The 26,217-nt window shown below is 37.5% G+C and overlaps 1 protein-coding gene across 2 annotated transcripts; it reads left to right on the forward strand.

Annotated features, from left to right (window-relative positions):
* Nucleotides 1–3,408: 3,408 nt before the first annotated feature.
* Nucleotides 3,409–25,961, forward strand: LOC127002581 (G protein-coupled receptor kinase 2-like). 2 transcript variants are annotated; one of them, XM_050868667.1, is made up of 14 exons: nucleotides 3,409–3,640; nucleotides 6,674–6,769; nucleotides 7,090–7,205; nucleotides 7,440–7,517; nucleotides 9,176–9,372; nucleotides 9,652–9,856; nucleotides 9,982–10,128; nucleotides 10,355–10,529; nucleotides 10,962–11,077; nucleotides 12,611–12,703; nucleotides 13,138–13,281; nucleotides 13,724–13,861; nucleotides 14,037–14,173; nucleotides 16,364–25,961. In XM_050868667.1, exons 1-14 carry the CDS (start codon nucleotides 3,589–3,591, stop codon nucleotides 16,377–16,379), a joined length of 1,710 nt encoding a protein of 569 aa, XP_050724624.1. In that variant the 5' UTR covers nucleotides 3,409–3,588; the 3' UTR covers nucleotides 16,380–25,961. The 2 variants fall into 2 exon arrangements, with proteins under 2 accessions (XP_050724624.1, XP_050724632.1); XM_050868675.1 differs by having other exon boundaries at nucleotides 3,410–3,640; nucleotides 14,037–14,162.
* The last annotated feature ends 256 nt before the right edge of the window (nucleotides 25,962–26,217 follow it).

The following is a 26,217-nucleotide window of genomic DNA, read 5'->3' on the forward strand; positions in this document are numbered from 1 at the left end:
TTATCGTCACGTGTTTTCGTAACAGAGGAGCAAAAACTCACTAATCAGGATCATGAAGGATATTACATTCATACCAGTTTAGTTATATAGAAAATAGTAGCCTGTAAAATGTAGACTTGAGGACACATAGGTATACCGTGGTTTGTACCTATTAATTTTTCAGCATCTTTTAAAACACTGACACAAGCTGCGAAGGGGAAGACGTTAAATACTTTGCTTAACGTCATTATATCAAGAACCAATTAACTTTTCTTTGAGTCATACGACCGCAGTGCAGTGCTTTCCGTCCCTGATTACGAATCTGCGGACCTGGGTTCGAATCCCGTTCTGGGCAATCGGCGTGTATCCCGCCCAGACCTGGTCGATAAATGGGTACCTTACTTGGGGAAACCGGGGAAAGGTAAACTGTGGTAACCCGGATGTTACTCTGGCCCTGTGTCGGGATAGGGGATCTCTCCCACCACAGGCTCAAAGTGCCAACGGAACGGAGATGAGCACCGCCGCCACGCGCAGCTATAGCGTATATGCTCCCAAACTCACCTTTATACGTCTTCAGAGTATACCTGTAATATCTATCGTAAGGTGGAGTGAGGGGAAGGGGGTGCCATAAGCCACGGATTACTTCAACGCTCAGTTCCTTCTATTTATTTTCTTTGACGCATACGTAGAACTGCCCTCAAACATCCGGGTATAACAAATTATTAATCTTGTAAAATATTTGGATGGCGTGTGTCTCTTCATATTGTGAAAACCTCTCGGTTCTCATTGTGGAGCGCCCCAGCAGATGCAATTTCCGTCATTTTATTTTTTTCGCACAAATGACTGCCTCTATGACTAACATCCGGGTGTAACAGATCATTAGTCTTCTAAGAGTGAATAATTGGAAGCTGTCTATTGTTTTTCGGTGCTGCCTGAAGTGCCGGTAAGCTCTCTTGATGGGCCTCTTGAACGACCCCAGCCCGCTAGTGGCGCAGTCGATTTTTATTTATAGTTGCTACCATGATGTACGACGCCCATATTGTGACTGCCCTTATGACATCTAACAAACTACCAGTCTTTTAAAAGTGAATGATTGGAAGTTGTGTGTCTGATATTATTGTCAAAACCCATCCATTAGCCATCATTGTGACGCCCCAGTGCATGCAGAAGGTTCGCTCAGGGCCCACTGCCACATGACACCGACCGCACCAACCCGCGGCCACTCCCCTGCCGCCTGCACTCGTCTCTTGCTGCATACTTTTTTTTCTTGCCTGTGTTTTATCCCGCAGCAGTTGTTGTCTTCCCCTAACCACACTCATCGCTTTCGCCGGCGTCAGGTTTCACCTCCGTGGCATAACTCACCCGCAAATAGTTAAGCGGGTATCCTGGGAAGCCCCGACCACACCGTAGCTGCTAATCGGATGCCTGCCCAAGTGATACAAGTAGGCTATATATCTAAACATTTTCACCGAGGTGATGAAATACATTGTTTCAGCAGGCGATATCAACATGATTTTTTTACTGGCTTGTTGTGACGACAAACCGAAGAAAGACAAACTGATATGTAATTGAGTTGAATCAAACGAAATATTATGATACCTATTATGACTGAGAGGATTACCAGTAGGATGAGGAGGCGGAAGATAATTAAGAATGATGAAAACATTAGGACATAATTATAGTTCTTGTTTTACTGTTTGTTTTTGCGTTAAATATCCAATTTGATAACAATTCTGTCCCGCCGCCGCTCCAGCCAGCCTTCACCTCCGTCAAGTATATGCAGAAATAAACGCTCGTGATGAGACATCGTCACGCTTCCGTGATGGCGATAAAATACTCTTGCAAGCTCACGCTCAGCATTCAGCCATTGGGCGGATAGACGTAATGCACGGCGCGGTGAGGCACACACGCCCTCGCCCCGCCACCGGTATTGAGCCATTGCCCCGAGAAGGGATTTGTCAGGATTCTTTCTCGTGTATTGTTCAATTAAAACACAGAAGACTCATTGTTCCGGTTATCAAGACGAGGGAGTGGAAAGAAGGCTATCAGAACGCACCAAGCCATTCATAATTAAAACATGAATATTCTGCAATATCTTGAGTTTTCTAGACATCACGATTACACACTAATCTCCCCTAGGTATCCATGTCTGTAGTACAAAAAAAAAAATCGGGCTGTGAAGCTACAAATATTCTTACGATGATGAATATTGAGTATGTGCAAGGGCCGGAACACCTTATGGTAGGCTGCCCGACGTCTAGCTTGTAAATTATATGCACAGAATATCTAAATCCGGCTTGCTGATTCATGTAACTAATCTAGCTCCTGTTTTAGCCCATGGGTTACATATGTGGCTACAAGCGTGGCTGGCCTTGCAGGGGCCGCACACGGAGAGGGGAGGCGGCGTCCGGTATGGGCCTCCCCGGCAGCGTAATTGGCGAGTGTCAGATGAACGGCCCGAGTGGGGGAGGAAGGCGAGGGCGACTTATCTCCGCTTCGGTACGGCGCTGAGTAGACGCGTTCATCACAATTGTTTATCAAGCGATCATGAATGAACCTCTTGACACAACCGCCACGGCCACGGCGGCTCACGTAGCCCCGGCATGCCACGGCGATAGGTGATGCCTTGTTTCTCTGTAAAATTTAGGACTCATGTGTGAAATTATGGTCAAAAGGGGCGAAGAAGTTTACAAGGAATATATTTTCATAATACTGTTCGGATTTTGTAGAATATTAACAGTTTTATCAAGAGCCACAGGGTTGGAGTCCTAGGATTTAATGTCTCCATTTCCTGTCCGATCGAGGTCATCATTTCCTTGCTGTCAGTGTTTGTTTTCATGGCTGAGTCTATAGAGGTGACATAGGTGACAGACTGGACGAAGTTAGATTATTTATCCAGCAGCATTTGCGGCGTGTATCTGCTTTACTATCTTCCAGGCCGAGACTTGCTGTAGGTATCGACTCTTTGGCACCTCAGGTCTGCCAACCACAAGGAGTCTATTCCTATCCTGTTAAAGACATTATTGATTTGAATAATTTATTAGATAAATCCGTTACCGTTTGTGATTGCACTGCAGTCAATCTGTTTGTAAGTGTGTGTGTATATTTTGCATGAGATAAAAATGGTCATGTCTGACTGCAGTACTCCTTTAGCAAGCTAGGAGTCTACCCTCTGATGACAGATGCTATATTCACATGCTTTGCAAACTGCACGCTGAAATATTCACAAGAGTAAACATTCAATATTATCTGATCAGGGTATGGCCATTTTTGCCGGTGTGGGGAGGATTTCCTGCAACATGCGCGCGACGGCATCCTCACCCTCACACAATAACGGTTGCAGGAAACTTCACAATCGTATTGTATCTGACGAAATGCAATGTTAATCCCGAGTCGGGGAGGAGGGTAGAGTGGAGCCTGAGTGGAGCGAGAGCCAGAGAGGGCGAGAGGAAGGAAGAGGCTGAGCGAGGGAGGCGCATCGGTAGTGTTGGCATGCGTGGAGTGCGCGCCATATTCCCCCGGAGCACCCCGCCCTGTGTCGCGTCTTGGCTTGAATGGCTGAGGGTCAACGCTGGCCCGAGGTGGTCATAAACTGTCAAACTGGAACTGATGGAATTAGAAAACATCGTCGCCAACACAGTGTACCTGAAAGCACGGGAAGGTAAGGTGATCCCACGGGAGGCTGCAATGTCTGGGCTGGGGCCGAGAGTCTCGATCCCTCCACTGCCTGTAATTTGATCGTGTTCCCTTTTGCTAAACGGTCTAGGTGGGGGAGACTGTAATTTGGCGAGACTGTAATTTGGTTCAGACTGTAATTTGGTCCAGACTGTAATTTGGGGAGACTGTAATTTGGTGCAGGTGGGAAAGACTAATTTGATCGTGTTCACTTTTGCTAAATGGTCCAGGTGGGTGGAAATACACCTTAGCAATAACTATCCAGGTATTCATCACCGCTTGGAGGACGATGTAGCGCCGACACTATCAATTATCAGGTAGCGGAAATGTGTAGGTGTAGGATTGAAGGCAGGCTCCCCAGGGTCACCAGCCCCCTGTCCAGCCCTTGCTAGGCCGCTGCAGCCCCGGAAATCACGCCCTGGCGGTGGGTTTGTATGGTTAGGCCTGTGACATGGGAGTGGGGACGGCACAGACAAGAGGTGGCGTGGCCTGGGACGTGTGTGTGTGTGTGGTGGGATGTGTTTGGGGCAGGGCCATAGCACATTTTTCGGTCATTTTCCTCAATTTTCCGAAGTACCTTTTTTGTATTAGTATCTCAGGTTTTGCTGCTAAATGCCTGGCAGGACTCGTGGTTGGGGTGTGGTTGGGGTCCTAAGGCTGGTTTAAGTGTGACTGGCCCAAGGAGTTCCCAGCAAGTCATTGGTAGATAAGAAAACTGGCCATAGTACATAGTATGGAGTGTATTTTGGGGATCATTATAGTATGAGAAAAATATGTTTGTGCTTATTTTGTTAAAACAAAGTGAAAAAAAAGTACTCTATCTATTATTCTAGTGCGATTTACATAATCTAGCATGTTTTATTGTGTGTACATGCTTTTTTTTGTGCCAGTATATTTCTGTAAAGCTATAGTGGTGATGAACCTTTTAGCATATGGTGACAATATTTGCAGACATTTTGCCACTGTGTACAGTGTATCTGACAGTATGCAAACATTATATCAGCAGTAACTAAATTGTTGCATTGGTAACTTCTGTCTCAAAGAAAAAACTTGCCTATTATTGTGTAATATGTGCTGCAGTGAAAACGTCATTTTTGTGTGGTAAATGGAGTTTGTTTTTAACTACTTGATAGTTAAGACAGTTACTTTTGTGGTTATAGTTTACTAAATATTTACTCTTGATGCAGATGTAACTCCGTTTTTTCCTTGTACTTGGTACTTGAATATTACCGTGCCAGTCGTAAACACCTCTGTGGTGAAAATGATTAAGATCCTTTGCTGCATTGGAATTTTGTTAAATTGATTTATAAAATGGAACAAATTATCAAGGCAGAAAATTTCTTATATCAATAGTGTGTTCTGACAGCTTTTTATCACCCACGTCATGCTATAAGGGAGTGCCATCTCTTAAGTTATGGCACTGTGGTTTGATCTCAAGGAATCAATGACCAAATTAGGTGTAATGTGAAGAAAGATATCAGCAAGATAAATTGTCAGGGAATTTTTGCCATTAGGTTCATACTCAATTTTCCATAGTAATGCAAGGCTTTAATATCCATAAAGGTATGTTATTTTTTTAATTCATAGGCTTTGTGTTTATATTATTTAATGGTATATAGGATAGGAAAAATGAATTTTGGAGTGGAAATCTCAGCATGACTCGTATTCCTGAGGTATTACAAATCCTCAATATATCTACTTGGAATACTAGATATTAAGGGTGGAAGGATATTTTATGCATTACACAATAGTAATATAGTTGAGCTGTCTGATTTTTTTTGACAAATCCCTGAGATACATTACCAAGTCGTCAAAGGTTAGTCTTTCCAGTCGACTTCGTGACCCTTCAGAATAATGGGTGTTGCTGCAATGAATGATTATGACTAGATGAAAGAGTGTTAGGATATGAATTATACGGTGTGTTGGGGAGAGAGAGAGAGAAATCTGTTTGTTTTATAACAAGAAATCAAATCAGGTGCATGAAAAATTACCTCACTGCTATATTAGCAAGACCAGACATATTAACAATATGATACGGAATTTTGTGTTACCCCGGACTCTTAATTCTTTTGTCTCCTCTGGCTGATATTCTTGTTTTTACCTTTCATATTACCCCTCGGATCCATTTAAACAGCCAAGAAGACATTATGTATCCTTGCCAACTCTGACCTTTTATCCAAAACCAAGCACTGATATAACCATAACTGTTTGCTCTCTCTCTCTCTCTCTCTCTCTCTCTCTCTCTCTCTCTCTCTCTCTCTCTCTCTCTCTCTCACACACACACACACACTATATATATATATATATATATATATATATATATATATATATATATATATATATATATATATATTATATATATATATATATATATATATATATATATATATATATATATATATATATATATATTTGTATATATGTATGTATGATTCTTCACTCATAAATATATATTTAGTGTTCTTAGGTCCCAAACTTAAATTCATAAGAATCAACAATCTGATTTACTGAGAAATCAGTTAATTGTTGCCCTTTTTTAGTTTCAACTGTGCTAGGCATATTTATAAATGTTCATCTGCATTTAAGTACCTTATTTACATCAGCTGTGAATTTTGCAATATTGATCATGCATGCAATATCATTTTTTCTAATGTGAAGCTTTTGTGATTTTTTTGTTTGTTTTTTTGTTTTAGCACACTGACATAATATTTTCTTTCCATTATAAACAAAAATCCTAAAAGATATATCCTGCAGTATTTCTGCCCCTATGCTTTAGGTGTCTAGCAAGGGATCAATATGTTGCAGGCAAAACAGAGGGCACAGTGATGATGCATATTCATTAGGAACTTATCTGGGTTGCCATTACCATGAAGGGGGCTGTCATTGTTGATGTGTGGAAAGCTTAGTGTGAGGCCAACTACCTTCATGGGCCTTATGTCATGTATACAAGGAGGGGAAAAAAAATGTCATTTTGTTTATGCTTCCATTATTTCTCATTCATACTTCTGTTTTGTTTCAGGAGGTACAGACAGCAATAAAGGAAAAAGTAAAAAATGGAGAAGGTTATTACAATTTCCACATATATCACAATGCCTAGATTTAAAGAGCAAAATAGGTGAGTACTTGTCTTTTTTCTATGATAGTAATACTATTTTTTTAACAAAAGCATTATGAGCCATTGCTCTTTCTAACAGTACTGCAGTTCCACTGAAATTAGTCATGAAACTATCTATATTTGTATCATATTGTTTATGAAAATGGTTTGTTATGAATGGCTTAATTTAGTCAGAAGCTAGTTTTACTTGCAATACTTGACTTTTACAATCATAGCATTAGACAAAACTTGTAAGCTCTGGCTCAGTTACTTTTAAACATGATTACATGGAATGTTTTGTGTTATATTTGATTTCACAATCATCCTTATTCATATTTCAGATGTAAGATACAGCTATGTAGTGGATCAACAGCCCATAGGAAGATTGCTCTTTCGGCAGTTTTGTGAAACTGTAAAACCTGTGTACCATAAGTACAATATTTTCTTAGATGAAGTTGTAAGTACTTTTATAAAATGACTTCTCACCTTCAAAGTTACTAAGCTTTTACAATCATTGTCATACTGCATTTGTGAGATATAACTTGTGTTACTTGTGCACGTGTACATCATTAAAGTTATAGAGACATTTTGTCTTTGAAATACTGCTGTAGAGAGAATTCATGTTCTTAGCTATATAAAGAGAAAATAAATGGTATATTTTTGGTATAAGTATCACTTCTTATATTTCCAGGAAAGATATCAAGTTGAGGTTGATGAGAAGAGACATGAGGTGGCACACATCATCTTCAACAAATATCTTCAAAAGACTGTAAGTTTGTAGTTTTGGGATATTTTTGTCTTGTATGTAATGATTTGTGAGATTATTATTTTTTTTCAAAAGAATAACAATTTTCACATATTTCAGATGTTCATATCCATAACTCATGTTAGATTATGATGCCTAATGTGTTGTGCTGATGAGCCCAGAGGCATCATGAAAAGGTGACCATGAATACACTTCATTAATCTTTGCCATAACATTTACTCCAAGGTGTACTCATATCAGATCTCTTCTTCATCTGTGCTCGCCACTGTCTTACTTAAATTTTGTCTTGTAGATGCTCGAATACTTTTGAGGCAAAAAAATAATTGCTTTACATCATCTTTCAGTAACGTGCTAAACCTTACCCACTAACACACTCTGCTTCACACCTCTTGTAACTTTTACAAACACTGATTTCCTTTTTATTTTAATTTATTGATACCTCCACAATCCACATTTGTGTCTTTGTTTACCTTCTCTGTTACTGAGTTATCTCAGATACTAACCAAGCATGGCAACACCAGTGCTGGGCATGCAGCCCATCCTGCTATTCTGCATTGGTCTTGAATCCCCCCCTCCCCCCCTCCCATAACTTCAGTGGGGAATCCCCTTCCACTGCTCCATGGGGGAATCCCCTACCAATACTCCTTGGAAGGGTCCCCTCAGCCCTGCTCTGAAAGGGAATCCCCTCCATTTATTTTGGCAACATGCTTGCCTCAGGCTACCTATTGACAGAGTTTTCTTGCCTTGCTTATATTCTTTATTCTTTTATTCTTTATTCTTTATTGGGTTTACAGGCCCCATTTCACCCATAGGTGCTCTATAGGGTCTCCAGTATTATTCAATAATAAAATATGATCTTACAAAACAGTAAACAATATAGATTTCTAAAGCAAGCACACACACACACACACACACACACAACACAAGAATATCACAACACTATCAGAGTGGTAGAGGAATGATAATATTCCCTCACAGCCAATATTACATGAATGCAAAAATATAAATATGAAGTACAAAGAATATAAATACCTGAGGCTACTTTCATATACAAAATAATATAAGATTATATCCTTTTGACTTAGTTACAGCTATGTGTTCAAAAGTTGTAAAATCTGGTGAAGGCAATCTTCTTAATTGAGAAAATTCATTAGTATTAATAAATATTCCTACTCCACCTCCCCTATATTGATTTATTGCCACTTCGTACTTTGTGTTTTGAGCAAAAGTCCATACATCATAGTGGATGGAGGCTGATTTCTTGAGTGTATCCTTGCACATAGATAATTAAGAAAAAAAAGAAGGAAAAAGTGCTTTTTTCTATTATTTTGAGCAGATTTTGGTTATGAAAATTATTACTACTTGAAGTATCTTTATTTGTCTATCTATCTATATTGGTTGGATCATTTTCTTAATATATATATATATATATATATATATATATATATATATATATATATATATATATATATATATATATATATATATATATATTATATATATATATATATATATCTATATATATATATATATATATATATATATATATATATATATATATATATATATATATTATCATTGCTCAATTTATTTATATAAAAGACATCATGGATAAAACTAATCACACTTTTGAATGTTTCTGATTTGTTTTTGTCTTGTAGTCTTCAGTGTGTCACATAGTGGGAATCTTGAACGAGTCGTTGATAGTGACCTGCAAGGAAAACCTGGACACAGCAGGGAAGGAGCTCTTCCTTGGGTGTGCAGCAGAAGTCAAGCTCTTCCTGGCCAATGAGCCTTTCAAAGAATTTGAGGCTTCCATGTACTTTCATAGGTATTTACAATGGAAGTATCTAGAAAGGTGAGGATGACATGATTATCTTTTTTTTTTTTTATTTATTTATTTTTTTTTTTTTTTATAAATGTTTGCTAGTAGATTGCAGTGAATAACTTTTCTGTACTCTGCCTCCAAACTAAATGGTCGACATGTATAAAGGAGATAAAATTACAAACCAATATACAATAATTTGTAAATAATCCAAGTATTGGGAAATACAACAATACAAGTACAACAATAGTTTTTGCACAAAGTATGCTTTACGGTGGTTCTTGTTTGACCTGATTCTGTTTGTATCGGCAGTCAACCTGTAACGTACAAGACCTTCAGGATGTACCGGGTGCTGGGCAAGGGAGGCTTTGGGGAGGTGTGCGCCTGCCAAGTGAGGGCGACGGGCAAGATGTACGCTTGCAAGAAGTTGGAGAAAAAGAGAATAAAGAAACGCAAAGGTGAAGCGATGGTGCTTATAGAAAAGCAAATCCTACAAAAAATAAATTCCAGATTTGTCGTAAGTATAGTTTGTTTTACGCTTGGGTTTTGCCAGATAATGACAGTTTGAGAAAATATTTACAGTCGGACTTCTAATATTTTTTATCTTAAGATTACTAATACCAAGGTTTATTTTTCACACAGGTTAGTTTAGCATATGCCTATGAGACCAAGGATTCACTGTGTCTGGTATTGACAATAATGAATGGGGGTGACCTCAAGTTCCACATCTACAATATGGGAGGGGACCCAGGCTTTGACCACGAGAGAGCGGTGTTTCATGCTGCTGAGGTTGGTCAGAAAAATATTAGTTGCCTGTGATTTAACAATGATTGAAAGACTGATAAACTGTGAATTGAAAGATATTCTAGTCTTTGTGTAACTGAAGATTATAAGTGTGAAATCTTTTGCCAAAGCAAGTTTTACATGTTGATAATAGTTACGCTTGACTAGTTGATTCTTTAGAGCTTCAGATACAGTGATATGACTTGTTGATGTTAGAGATTTTATTTTTCAGGTGTTGTGTGGCCTTGGGCACCTACACACACAGGGTATTGTATATAGAGATTGCAAGCCAGAGAATATATTGTTGGATGACCACGGGCATGTTCGAATATCTGACCTTGGCTTAGCTGTCCAGATTCCTGAGGGAGAGATGGTGCGAGGCAGAGTGGGCACAGTGGGCTACATGGGTAAGAACTATAATCCTGTTGTTATTTTGACATTTTTGGTACCTTTGCATAAATTCTTTTACTTGCCATCCCAGTCCTTTCTCTTTTTGTGTGTGTGATAATGTCTTTTGCTGATAAGTTTTCTCTTTGTCCTGCAGGTATTTTCCCTCACACCTATATCCTTAGTCTTACTGTCACACTGTTTCTTTAATACCTTTACTTTGTTCTGCCATCTTTTTCAGTGTTGTTGCATAACATACTTAAGGCTATACTTTTAAAATGTTTTTTTGTGTATTTTACATTCTGTTTAGTCACTGAGGGGCTGAACATTTCTACTGAGATGAAAATTCGACTTATCACATCCACTCAGGATGTTTGTCAATTTGGTATATTTACTTTCTCTTGAAAATGTAAGAATTTTTTTTTGTAAATGTGCCTTTTTCTCGCTCTCAGCACCAGAGGTTATCGACAATGAGAAGTACACCTTCTCTCCTGACTGGTTCAGCTTTGGTTGCCTCATCTATGAGATGATTGAGGGACAAGCGCCTTTCAGGGCACGGAAAGAAAAGGTCAGGGGCATACCATTTACTTTAAGGTTGTTTGGTATAGTATTGTCCTGTACAGTACCATATGAAGTGGCTATTGAATTTTTCTTCTATTGTAACAATAAACTAAGAGTGTCCTTTCACAGGCTTACACAGATTGTAGCTCGTTTGTACTGCATCAAGGCAGTCAAAATGTTTCTCCTGTGTGTTAATTCATGAACACACATGTTAATGGATAAGTCATTTGTTATCTACTTTCAACATTAGCATCAATTACAAAACAGTGATACCTAAGGAAACTCTTCTGCCATGGCCGTCCCCTGGTGGGAGCTCCTAGGAGCAGGCGTCAAAAATGAATGAATGAATGAATAATACCTAAGGAGCGTTCAGGTAGTGCAGCAGTTGCCTAGTAGCTAATCCTGCCCATAGTGTGTGCTACTGTGAAGCTGATTTCACCTGGTAGTCAGGTTAATTTTTATTTATTTTATAATGGTTTTCATAGTGTAATTGTACCGTAATTTTTCCATAAGTTGTATTTAGTACATAAGAGTTGATTTTCTGGTTCATTAACCCTTTCATGGCTAAACGCTCGCAGTGAGCGTTAGGCGTATTTGCTGGTGGTGCTAAACACTCGCTGCGAGCTCCAGCCACACTTAAATCTCCCGCGTATGAAAGTGTTCCAACACTATTTCTCACAACACAGGATTGCCAATTGAGTGGGTTCTCCACAAAATCTGGTGGAAAATCATGTCAGCCCAGCGCGGAAAATCTACGGATGAGCAACTGGTGGATGTTGTTATCCAATATAGCGACATTTTTGCATACCTTCACCTATCACATGACTGATATTTTGAACAAATAGTTGTAAATTTTGCAGTTGGCAATACTGCCCTGCCAGCACCCCATCATCAAGAGATCTACTCAGTAGTTGCCTTACAGCTGACCGTCGCGCACGTATAAATGTACGTCTTCAAAGGCAACACCCCCTGAACGTGCCTGTACTTTCCCAGGAGAGGCTTACATTACCGAATCGTATAGATCTTGGCCTCCTCTTTCCAATGGTGTTTTTGTTTTTTAGCTGTGATGAATAGTTTTTGAGATACAAAGGTTAAAAAGCGAACACTAGTGTCACTTGCTGGTGGTGCTAAAAGCTCGCTGCGAGCGCCAGTCGCACTCACAGCAAAAAACACCCCCTGAACGTGCCTGTACATTTGCAGGAGAGGCTTACATAACCGAATCTTATAGATCTTGGCCTCCTCGTTCCAATGGTGTTGTTGTTTTGTAGCTGTGATGAATAGTTTTTGAGATATAGTGGTTAAAAGAGATTCCCTTCCCCCGCTGGGGTGCCCGAGCGCACCTGAGGGGATAGTCTCGTTGCGAGTGCTTAGCAATGAAAGGGTTAAGAGTAGTTAATGACATTTGAGTTCCCCATTTCTTCTTTGTGCTTGCAGAGTAAAATATTTTTCATGTATGATTGAGACTGGCATCAATTACTAGCCTTTTGTATTCATGTAATGCTAGTGATGGAGGCTTGACAAACCTGCTGTTGTCCCCCAGGTGAAGCGAGAAGAAGTAGATCGTAGAGTGAAGGAGCAGCAGGAGACTTATTCCCATAAGTTTTCTGAGGAAGCTAAGTTAATATGTCAGCAGGCAAGTTATATATTTATATTTTCATATTTCCCATTACAAGTTACATTTGATCATTGAAATTAAGAGAAATAAAGATATATTGCAAGCATAGAGTGCATATTTACGGAATATTGAAAGATATCTACAAGCATTTCATGCATGAATTTATTTCTCATCTATCTTTTTCACATTTGAAGATTAGTAACTAAAGAAATCATGGTTTATGATGGGAGGAGAGTCAGCAGTGATTTTATATGATTTAAAAGTAATAAGCTAATGAGAAGCTATAATTTTGCAAATAAGATTGGCTCAAGTACGTAGTAAATGCTGTTATACATTTGAAAAAGTGACATTGTGTATTGTATTGATAATATCTTATTCATGTCTATTACCTCATATATGAGAACCTTTTGGTAGTTAGTAAATTAAGTGTACATCATATATATTTTTCACAGTTGTTAAAAAAGGGTGTCCGGGAACGACTGGGCTGCACGCGGGGGAGGCACGGCGTGGCAGAGGTCAAGACTCACTCCTTCTACAAGAGTGTGAATTGGAAGCGGCTTGAGGCTGGGATGTGTGAACCTCCTTTTGTCCCAGATGTGAGTAAACTTATGAACCACATTCAAGAAAGTGAATCTTCATGCTCCACTTTTTCAGATTTCTTGATTTTGATTATCTCATTTACTTTAATATTTATTTCTTCATATGCAACAGTTAAGTACAGTATTTACTACTGAATTACTCTAGTAATTTTGCCATATTTATTTTACATCATATCTTCCTACCCCTAACAAAATGAGTAGAGCCTAGATTAATAAAAGTATTATCATAGATCAGTGTAAGCATAGGATGTTTTTTCCACATCAAAAATAAATTAAGCATCACATTGCCAATTAAAACACTACCAATTCATGTCAATATTTTTTCCTTTGAAGCACCATGTCTTATTCTACATAAGCTTAATTCTCTATAATACCATGTGTATGCTTTTATAATCTTCATTACAAAACAGTGAAAACCTGTTGTATTATCTATTTTTAGCCTCATGCAGTGTATGCAAAAGATGTGCTGGACATTGAACAGTTCAGTACCGTAAAAGGAGTCAACCTTGATGCAACTGATGACTCCTTCTACTCAAAATTCAACACTGGATCTGTGTCCATACCTTGGCAACAAGAGGTAAGTCTGTTTTCCTGCTCTAAATATACTATTTTCTGAATATAAATGCTTCATTAGTAAAAAAATGAACTCAGTCCTTGTGAAAAAACTCCTGTACTAGTAATGAAATAATTGTGAAACTCATTGCAGTTTGTGGTCAGAGTTGCAGCACATTCAAAACTCATACTTCTTACAGATGATTGAAACCAAATGCTTTGAGGAGCTTAATGTATTTGGGCCATACAACACCCCCAGTAATGACCTGAGACTTGATATGCCCCCACCAGAGGACAGCAAAAGCTGCTTCCCCTTCAGGCGACGGGTATGCTGCAGGTCTGGTGTTTAGAGAGATCACTATCAGTATATCCTTTGTCTTGGCTCTTGTCTCCTGCTTCCTGATAGCATAGTTGGGTAGCATGTTGAGTAGATAGTTAAGTTTGTGTAGAATTCAATGGTTATCCAGCTTGCATGCACTCATTAACCCTTAAACTGCTAAACGCTCGCAGCGAGCATAGCGTCATTTGCTGGTGGTGCTAAACGTTCGCTGCGACCTCCAATCGCACTCAAATTTCCAGCATATGAACGTGTTCTAACAATATTTTACGAGCCTCAGCATTGCCAATTCAGTGGGTTTTACGCTAAATTTGGTGGAAAATCATATCAGCCTAGCGCGGTAAATCTAGTGACGAGTAACTGGTGGATGTTGTTGTCCAATATAGTGGCATTTTTGCATAGCTTCACCTATCACCTGACTGATTTTTTTACCAAATAGTTGTAAATTTTGCAGTTGGTAATACTACCCTGCCAGCACCCTATCATGCGATCTAGCCAGTTGCCTCAAAGCCCTCAATATGGTTGGCCGTCGCGCACACACAGACGTAAGTGTTCACAGGCAACACCCCTGGATATGCATGTACGTTCACAGAAGAGGCATACACAACTGAATCTTGTAGATCTGGGCCTCCTCTTTCCAATGGTGTTTTTGATTTTTAGCTGTGATGAATAGTTTTTGAGATACAGCCGTTAAAAGAGACCCACCATTAGGTTCCCCGAGTTCGCCTGGGGGGATCGTCGCCTCCCTCACCACGTGCAATGAATGGGTTAATAGTCAAAATTAATGTAGAGTTAAAGCTTTAATGTGTGGTTAGAGATTATAAAAGGTTTTAGGGAGAAACAAATTCAAGCTGTGATATGGTCAATGGCGAGACCTGTCTTCATCAGCTGCTGCAGGCTTCTTGCCAGTTCAATGACTCAGCCACAGGATGATCCAGCAGTATAATCAATGTGGAGTGATTCCCAGCAGTCATGCGTGTTATGCACCTGAAAGGTGCCCTGCGCATTATTATCCAGATCCAGAGTCACTAGCCTGTGGTATTTTTCATCACTTGTGCAGATGTAAATAAACTGCGATGGGACAACTGTGACATACTTGGCAGTGTGGCTCAGTCCGGTGATGACAATAGGATGGTGTGGCTCTCCTCCCTTGATTGACATTACTCATTCGTCTATCATGTCCCCCATGAGAGCAGACCAGTTGTCTACTAATGGTGTAGAAGCACTGTGCATCAGTTGAGTGGTGATTTAATTCCCTCATATGTATCTATAAATACCACTTTCTGTCAGCAATGCTTCAGTGTTTTCCTGGATTTTTATCTGCAATTCTATATTCTATTGGCTGAACAATGCCTTATGTTTTTTATTTAATTTTCATATTCAGTATGATGCACTTTTCCCCTAGTAGAAAAAGGCTGTGAGGAACATTTTTCTATACTGTACATTCATTATCATTTCAGAGTGGTAATACACATATAGCCATAAATGGGCATCTTGAGACATTTTAAGCAGTCAGCATAACTATGAGAAACTTAACATATGCATGTGTTTTTCACGCTCCTCCTCGTATACTAAAGGTTCACTGTAACCATAATACTTGAGATTTTAATTGTTTGCACACTCAGAGGCTGGTAAATCACATAAATAATAATAGGAAAATGTGCTTCAGTCAATCCAGTAAATGAGTCAAGGTAATTTGGAGGTGTGTCCTGATTGTCGTCATTGATATGTTGTTTATTTATTCTATTCTCTCTAGGGTATTATATATACTCTATTATAGGCATGTTTAGGCTAATGAATGCTGACCATCTTTATTTTGTGTCAGCTTTGGTGCATGATTACAATTTATTGTAGAATTTTTTTTTTATTTTTTTTATGCAAATGTAATAAACTTCCTTACTTTTCATCAATTAATCAAGAGTAAAAACATAATGCTAAAGTTTTATTCATGAATCCCCAGAGACTAAGGACAGATTTGATTTTGCTACTAGTGATGTTCTGTCAGTCCCCTATTATGCAGTTAATTAGAAACAAAGCAAAGCCAAAAAAATATAATAGTTGATGCTTATCCTGTGATCATTGAAGAATTCAGTTCAGCCATCATTATTTCATGATAAATTTATGTTGAACCTGCCTGGGCCCTGCATTGCCACATGTAACCGTTTTTTTTGTTTTTGTTTTTATTTTCAGCGTCGGAGGTAGCTAGGTGAAGTATTAAGAGCCAAGAATCATCCTCATCAACAACATGCTCATTATTTTGAAAATTCTTGCTCTTCGTTACTAAACATGGAAAGTTCAACATTGAGCCTTGATGGTTTCATCGCCCACGTTCCTGCAGTGTAGCAGCAGCTCCCAGGAATTCATTGTAAAGTGTGAAGTTCATCATCATTTGTGGAATTCATCTTCCATTAGTCAGCCATGAAGAAGAAGCACGGATGTTGTCCTTTTCATTGTCCATTTTGTGCCAAGTAAGAAATGAGAGTACAGATGGTTCCCGATTCTATTAACAAATCAAGCCAAGAACAGGGATAGTGGAGTGTAAAATACTACAGTTTGGTTGGTTCATTTGTACCTCTGTATCAAATACTCTGCTCACCCAATTCTTGATATTAATGTTATTAGTAGCATGCTAAAAACATATAGTACCTATCTTAGGAATATAAATCATGAAGATTATATTTGCACAGCATCTGGCTCATTTTTTTTGTGTACTACATGCAAACTTGATGGTGTACACATTTAAAAAGACATGTGCATGTACACACATTATTTTAGATTGTGTGTCATGTGTGATATACAAACATGCAAAATGTGCATTCTTTTGTGCAATAATACAAGGAAGAGGTTGGCAGACTGTTGTTAATTGGCGGCCATTGAAATAACCAATCAACTACTTACTTGTGTTCCTGTTTGGGTCCTGTGTGTGGCAAGGTCACTCTCCTGGGATGAAGGAGTGCTATGTTCCATGCAGTTCATCATATATGTCATCAGCATGCACACAAAACATATTTCATATAAAGGCACAAATACAAGTCATAATTGCATACACACAAATTAGCTTGTTAAATGATTTGGCAAACATTATAATAGTGAAAGTAATGATATAGGTACACCAGTAGGGAGCTTATGGAAAAAAAAATATAGAAAATCAAGCATGAAATTGCTCAAAAAGGAAGACTGCCTGCCAGGTGGGAAAATATGTACTGCATTGAACATCTTTTATATTGTGGTACAGTTACGTGGTTTGTCGTGACCACCAGATGATGAACATCTCCAGCACCTTCCTAAAAATCCACAGTTCTTAATATTTAATTTTAAAAGTGATAGGTCAGTATTTTTTTCTGTATAGTCATGACTTATTCATTACATTAGACTATCAGTCTTTTATCCATAAATTAGGACATAATCATCTCACACATTGTCATGTTCATGGTTTTACATGCTTTAATTATGATATTTAATTCTTACCTAAGGTGAGTAGTACCAAAACCTTGCGTGCAGGGAGCCTATCGTTACATCATACATGGAGATGCATTTCAGGAGTTGAATGTATGTGTTCATCATTTTTTTATTATAAATATTGTTATAATTATTATCTTGTGGTATTTATTATTATTATTATTATTAGTTTTTTATACATTTTTTATCATTGAGGTTTTTGTTTTGATACATTTTTAACTGCTTGTGTTTACCTTTTATAAATATTGAAAATTGATCCAGATATATTTGAAAATCAGTTTCAATGAATATTAATGTATATTTTTTATGGTTGTTTTAGAACCTGGAAATCTTATCTTCCTTAGCTTATGCATAATGTTTTGACCAAACTAGTAATTATTCTGTTGTTCACTGTATTTTAATGACAACATTGTGTGGACAAGTTTAAGACACTTTGAATCAGAAAATTTACTTTCTGAAAACCTATCGAATTTGCATATTACTATAGTTTGCATCCAAAATAGAAGAAAAATTGCCCAGGTTAAAAAAGGCAGCAGATGAACTGTGCCATGTCATTACTTCAGAGGTAGGAAAGTAAAGTACAGTTTGGGAACTTTGCAATGCTGGCTGTTGCTTGGCTCTCAACTCACAGCTTCTCATATTGTGGTGAATGGAGATTCCACACTCAGAGAGGTAAAATTGACTGCAATATTAACATTAACATAGTCTATCATCTTTTTTGATTAAACCCAAAGTGACTGGCTTTGTGTGTTGTGCTTTGCCTGCCCCGGCCCAGATGTGAACCTGGCTCCTTTGATTTGTTGCTGGGTGCACTGATTGTTACTCCATGTATGTACTTCAGATTATGAGATAAATCAAAGGAAAATTCATACATTTTTCAGGTACATTTGCCAAATAGCATTTGAGGAAACTTAAGGTATAAATTGTCTGTACTGAAAGATTCAATATTTTTTTGTTCATGGTATTTGTGTTATTTCGAAAAAAATAGGATTTGGCTGGAAAGGCATTTACCATTTGGTTTATTAATAAATTTATTTGAAAATAATTTGCTTCCTTCATGCAGAAAGACTTCTGAAATTTATTGAATATTTTTGTAATTAATTAAAATAGGGAAAATTAAAGATAACAATAAAAATAAAAGATTTTTATAAGGAAATATATTTAGGAAAGTAAACAAAAAAGCTTTACATGAATGTAATGGTGCTGTGGAGTGATAATAAATGTCAAGAGTGGTTTTCTCCAAGCTGAAACAGAGAGGTGCAATCAGAATAGAAAAAGACTCAATAATCTTGGAAATTTACCCACTACTGTCCTGTGTGTCCTGACTGACATGGCTATGTTTGGAGTTGCAGTGATTTTTTTTTGTTTTTTGTTTGTTTTTTGGTTTAATGCACTATTGGTCCAATAGTGGATAGGACACAATGATGGCCATGAAAAGAATTTGGGATGTCTGTTAGTCAAGGGTCCAATGATATGTCTGATCCTAAACTGTAAACTCGACAAAAGATGAAACTACCCGAGGAACCTAGTGTTTATAGGAGCTGTAATGTGGGTCTGCAGCCCTAAGACAAATATTCAGAAACTTCCCTTGAGGTTGTAAAAAAATGAAGCAAAAGACAGGTTACTGAAATTTATAGTAGGGTTATTGTGTATAGTCATTTTCAGAAATGATAGATTTTTATTTTGATTGTATTCATACCCTAAGTATCCAGTAATTTAGAAAATATCAATTGGAGAAGTGTACGCAAACTATCGCGAGTTGCAAGTTTAGAAGGAATGGAAGTATGTTTTCCCAATAGATTTGCACATCAAATGTGTTTACCTTTAGTAACTTAATTTATTATTTTTGGGGCAAGCTGAAAGGATAAAAGTGATTGCCACAAAGCGTGTAGGCTCAAAAGCCTTGGAGGTTCTTTACTGAGTCTTTATAATGGGAGAGTGCATGTGCATACAGACGCACAAATCTAGGACTTGCATTGGGTAACTTGAGCTTTGTCAGAAAAATTCTTTGTTGCATAGGATGCTCATTGAGGGCTACTACTATTGCTCTTGGCACCTTAATCATAGGCAGTTATTCAAGTAACACAAATCTTCATTTTTTTTTATACCACTTCTGTAGTTTTGATTTGTGAAGGATAACTAAATTGAGATGTGGCAGAGGAGAGTCAGTGTAATATGTAAAGGCCTGAACAATGAGTCAAGCTGTAAGACAATAAGATATGTTATGATTTTTCTTTTAGAAATTGTACTGTGGCTTTTAAGCATGGGGTTGGCTGTACAAATGTAAAGTTCTAAATAATAATTGAAAAATACTTTACTGGTATGGAAAAAAACTTCAAATTGATAATATTGTATATGTCATCTCATATTTAAAAGTTATTCAGCAATCTGGTCAGTCATCTTTCAGATATTTTGCAAGCTTTGGGAGAGGAGTCTTCTCATTGTGGACAGCTGCCTGTGCATGTTCCCAAGGAAACTTGTTCAGGAGAAATTTAGTCCATAGTAAAGACCTCTGAGGAGACACTTGCTACCTATGTCAGCTGTCCATCTCTTAGGAATAATTATACTGGATAGTGATTTTCACCCATTTTATTTTTTACTTTCACTAGCACATGTAACAAAGCACAGTCACTGTAGGTATAACATCAAGCACATGCAATTGTGAAAAATATTAATTTCAATGCATAATAAGTTCATTTAGCTCTTATTATTTTTCCTCTAATTCGTGTTCAAATTATAATTCTTCATTTACAAGACCAGTTCGTCACTTTTTATTGTTCACAAATCATACATTCCCTGACTAATTCCTTCTTATTTTTACATAATTGTCAACCAGCAACATGTTGAAAGAAAATTTGGTTGAATTTGAAATTATGGGCAGCTCCTCTGTAAGGCACATATCTCCATTTTTTCTCACAAATTTAGGGATGCTCACCTGTTTTCTTATTTTGTCAATTGACCTCTAGTGCAACAGATTTTACTTTAAGCCCTTATTTCCTCGTCATCACAGTAGGTAGTTTTGTTGACCTAGTTATAATTTACTTGAGTACACTTTGGCTTTACCTAGATTAGGTACACATGCAGGGTGACATATCCTGTATTGTTAGTGAATTTATTTTTTTATTTATGTTTTCTCAAGTGAACATGTTCCAGTGAATTATTTTTTTAGTGATTTGATAATCTGTGATCAAAGATTGTGGTGGAAGATGAGAATGTACATTGAGGCGTGTGTGTAATACCTGTACATAAACTCCCATTGTATATAGAACTACTTCTCATTGTTTATAAGTTTTCTACTTTTTTCCAGGTTGTAAAATAGCAAGACATGCAGGTAATACATAAAAAAAAATATATATATATATATCTTACAAGGGATTTAGAATATACATACATACTTATATACATATATATATTGAAGTAGTCTATGGTAAATCCCGATATAACAAGGCAAATTTTGAGGGAAGCGTTGTACAATGAAGACATAAGTCAGATTTATAATTGTAGAGTAATGAGCTCTTAAGATATTTTAATTCGTTTGTGTAATAAGGAGATCCTGTTTGGTAGCATCAGAAAATTGTTTGGACAAAGTGCAGGGATAGTTCAGGCTTATGAAGGTTGGAAAACTACTTTGATTTGCAAGGGATGTATACAAAATTGTCATGACCCTGTTTTGTGTTCATAGAATGGACTTTTGGCTACATTGTTGATGTATAAACACAAGTGAAGGTTTGTGGTTCAGTATTTGGTACAACTGAGGAAGTATCCCTTGGATTGAATTACACATTCCTAATACAGTAAAAACACATGACAATAATATATGATTTGGTCATTACAAATGATGCCTCAAGATGAGGTACGTCATTAAACTGGTTGGAGTGACCACTTGCAGTGTATATATATAGATATGTACGTATAAACTTAGGTGTTCAGGCATTTTGGAATCATGTCAAGTGTAGCATGAAAACATTCTGTTCAGTATTTTCTACATGGATATAATGAACTTTGTATTTGCAATGGTAAATGTTTGTTGAAGCTGTACACCATATAATAGGGTTTGTTATGTCGGGGGTTACTATAAACTCAAATTCTTGATAAGAAGAAATTGATTAATATGCATGATTTCTTACCATTTTGCAGATTATTTTAATATTAATATTTTCAAAATTTAATTTAATTTTGTATTTTTACACATGATCATGGCGCAGGACCCTTAGGTAACTATTCCCTAATTATTGCCAGCTCTCACCAGTATCTCAGAGGCTGTCTGTGAGCCATTAGTCAATCATAACATCAGGAAAGCTTCATAATCAAAGTTAAGGTTTCATCTCTTATCTTATTCAGCCAAAATTTGCTTCTAGTATATCAGTAAATATCTCAACAGTACCTCATGAATAATACCAATGACCTTGTCATATAAATCATATAGATTCCTGTTGTAATAAATACTGCAAAAGTGTAATTTATTTAGAATATGGTGATGTAATTAATCCCTTTATGTCAACAACATTGAATGATTGTTCATGTCTCCAATACTGTTTTCATGCCAAACTAGTCACAAAGTCTTAGCATTCCTGTTAAGTAGACTGGTTATAATAAGTAGGACGATAATCATTACTGTAGTGTGTGTAGGATCATGAACTACTGGTGTCTTCACACACAGAGTGAGATTCAGTGCTGTAGTGCAGTAAATCCTATAAACAGGATTGACCAGATCACAGTGGGAGCCATCCCAGGCAGAGTTCTTACAAGCTGTGTAATGACTTTGTCAGTGTCTTAGCACAAGTAGATTGATGAACTGCAATACCAGTGACCCTCACAAATCATAATTATGATCGTGCAAAACATGAAGAGCTTTAAAAATGAGTTTTGTAGCACTTCAAAAATTCTAAAGATGACTGCACAGGATACTACTGGTTATTGTCCTGTAAAAGTGTAGGTCAGGGCTTGCACAGGGGTCATAATTTTTATTTATTTATATGTATTATTTGTTCTTATTTTTTATGCAAGCCCATTGTTGCGGGCTGTGCAATGCAGCAGCACAACATACCCTGGGAATGGACATTGTTGAAAGTATGTCAGATTTATCTAATCTATTTAGGTATGAATTATTTTTTACAAAGTGATGCTTTTAATTATATTCTCGTAAATGTTCATATTTCTTCATTGTATTAGTGAGACATGCATGAATGTTGTTTTATAAGAAATAATTTAAGAAGCCCACTCTTCCCCCACTTTGCTCCTATCCAGGTGTTTAGACATGACAATACAAACATTAGGTTTGCCTCATTTCATGCAGACTGTCAAGATGCAGAACACAAAGCTCCAAAGCACTTGCTCATGACTCTCTCAGGAGACTGTGCACTTCCATGGCAGGGCTATTAACATTTGTGTGTCCCACTTAAGTAATCCTCTCAAGTATTGGCTAATATACTGATGTATAAAAAAATATTTTTATTGTTTACACGGCTTTCTGAAGGATGTTTCAGAAAATACTAGATTTTGCTTATAGTTAAAGGAGAGTTAGTATGTATTCAAATGACCAGTTCATGTACTTGTAACAAATGTATGAATAACACTTATTTTCTTTCATTATTCTTGTTTGCGTGGGAACACAACTCTCCTTGCTGCTTACTGAAAATACACAATTAATATACTTAGTTTTAAAAGGGCGTGTTAATCTGCAGAACTTTAATGTGACCTGCACCAGTTACTGAATTTTTATGCTAGGTTATCTCATTTGGAAATTGTGCCAAGGGATTCAGTTAACAGGTATATATAATTTAGTAATTAAACGTACATTATTGACAGTTTCATTGTAAATGCATGGGGATCATGTGGAAATGATGATTGTAATTTCTTCAAAGTATCATGCAAAAATCAGGCTGTCTTGTTAATCCATGTGCTTTACTTCCCTTAGTAAGCCAGAACACCCAAGTCTTGAGGTTAGACAGTTGTCTTGTCACAGAGGTGCATCATGGTGGGTCAGGTCTGCAGGTGCACGTAGGTTTCCCTGTTATTGCTTCCAAGAGCTTATCCCAAGCCTTAGGGCACGAGTGGAAGATGGTCAGTACCTGAGCTTCAGCAGCTTCCAAGCACAGTAAACTTAGCAGCAAAAAATATTCCTGTCGGTCAGATTATTGATTATCATTATAATTATTATTATTATTATTATTATTATTATTATTGTTCTTCATAATTTAGTTACAGATACTAGAAATGTATATATATTTCCATGTAAGAAATATATGCATATGTAATTTTGCATACCAGTCTGCATGAAAGGTAATTGCAGTATCCTGTCAGTATATATATATATATATATATATATATATATATATATATATATATATATATATATATATATATATATATATATATATATATATATATATAATATCAGAGCTTGAAAATATGAGTGTCACTAGCTTCTTTTATATTAGCAATCATGTTACGGTTTCACTACATGGTACGTACAAAGTTTTATAGCTTTTTAGGTGGTGATCATTTACAAAATCTTACTGGTATTTTTGTTCATGCTGCATTTTGTTATATTCATGAATGTAACTAGAGATAGGCATTAGTCATCTCTCTTCTTCTGATTCCATCCTTAAATGTACTGAGTTAACCAAAGCAGTGTGAGGGGAAGGTCTTCAGGGTATATTTTAATACACGTACTGACAGTTTCAAGCCACAGTGTCTCGAGAAGAGAAACAAAGCCTGTTACAAAACAAAGAAAGAACCCATGTAACCCTCCCCCACTGAAGAATGTCCCTTGATTCTAGCATGCTGTGGATTCTAGCAAGCTGTGCCTGTGTCACAGCACCTTGGGGGAGGGGACGGCGAGTGGGCAGTTGGTGTAGTAGAGTCAGGACCCTCTTTCCTCTCACACCACCACAATGCCCAAGAGAATAGTGTGCATATCAGCCTCCCTGGTCACTTAATTCATGACCTTTCACTATGATAAATCAAGAGTGATGTAGGAGTAGTAGACGTCAAGATGGATTCAGCCCTAAAAGTGTCGAGTCCAACATCATATGCATTGTCTATCTTATGTCAGGGCTGGGTGGCACAGTGGTAGAGGTCGTGTCTCCTGACGCCAAAAGGTCTTGAGCTCGGGGCCTGGCTGGGGCATCATTTAGAGGGAGATGTAGCATTCTCGTATAATTCTCTAGCAGGGCTGGTGACCTTAGTTGTTTGAAACCCAGTGGAAAAAACACCTTAGCTAATGTTCCCAAACTGACACATTCTGCCAGAAACTCAGTGAAGCTTGAGATCCATCTGTCTCAACTGTCCAGCGCTACACAGCTCACTTCACAAGACCAATATTTCACATCTCCAAAAGTTCTAACTTGATACTTAATCTCATCTGTAATCTTGTGACATGATGTATACTATTTTCTGTGTGAGCTGTGTTCCTTAAGGAGGTCTGTCATCCTTCCTTACAAGCCACGGAGTGTGTCGGCTGCATAGGATGTTTAGAATCTAGTGTAATTTCTTTTATGTATTTGCAGATGTCTGTGTCACTGATTATTGTTTTGTAAAGAAATGGTCGTCTTCATTTACTCTTGTGGCATTTTCAGTACTTTAATTTACATAGCTTTGTACTTTGATGTGGAATTTGTTGTTCAACTATTTAATTCCTTCTCCAACACACTATTACTGCTACTACTACTAATACTGATAATAATTATTATAATTATAATTACCATAATTATTATTTTTATTTTTATTATTACCATCATTCTTGTTAGCTTTCACTCATTTGGCTTCAGCACACCAAATAGTTTGTCATTCACATCATTCCTCATTTTCATTATTTAATTGAAGTGTGTATCGTGTGTCTAATATCAGATTCTCTCTCTCTCTCTCTCTCTCTCTCTCTCTCTCTCTCTCTCTCTCTCTCTCTCTCTCTCTCTCTCTCTCTCTCTCTCTCTCTCTCTCTCTCTCTCTCTCTCTCTCTCTCTCTCTCTCTCTCTCTCTCTCTCACACACACACACACACACACACACACGCACACGATTCACACAGCACCAAAGTTTTCATGTGTAAAACTCCATCCAAGATACAAACATTCTCATTTAACCAACTACATTTTGAGTCTAGTATATAGAGGAACAGCTCCCTGCTATGGTAGTTTAATGGCCACACACACACACACACACACACAGTAACCCAACCTCACCTGGATTAACCCTGTTGTCCGCATCAAAATAGTATCGGTGTTAGTGTGTTTGTAGGATTTGTTACGCGGCTGATCCATCTGGCTTGGTACTTTAATACCTCAATTATTTATGTGAATGTTGTAAGGAATATACTCTGTTCTAATAAACGGACTTTCACTTGCCCTTTACGTTAACTGTGATCTACGGGGCTGTGTGGTGTAGTGGGGAGGAGGTATGACCGTATGAGGATTATTAATTAATGACCCGGAAGTCTAGCTAGCGAGAGTTGCGTCATTTTCCACGTTGTTTGATGGATGTGAAGAACAGATTACCGCTTGGCACAGATGTATAAACTGAGAAACTGATTATAGCTATCACGCTTGCATCATCACATGTGGGAATATACATGTCCAAATTATAAGA

This window comes from Eriocheir sinensis, chromosome 2 (genome assembly GCF_024679095.1).
Source record: "Eriocheir sinensis breed Jianghai 21 chromosome 2, ASM2467909v1, whole genome shotgun sequence".
In the NCBI taxonomy this organism is placed as follows: Eukaryota; Metazoa; Arthropoda; class Malacostraca; order Decapoda; family Varunidae; genus Eriocheir; species Eriocheir sinensis.

Coding starts and splice junctions, on each gene's coding strand:
- LOC127002581 (XM_050868667.1), top strand. CDS start 3,589: ATGGAATTAGAAAACATCGTCGCCAACACAGTGTACCTGAAAGCACGG. Junction 6,770..7,089: donor AGATTTAAAGAGCAAAATAG/GTGAGTACTTGT, acceptor TTCATATTTCAG/ATGTAAGATACAGCTATGTA. Junction 9,373..9,651: donor CAATGGAAGTATCTAGAAAG/GTGAGGATGACA, acceptor TTGTATCGGCAG/TCAACCTGTAACGTACAAGA.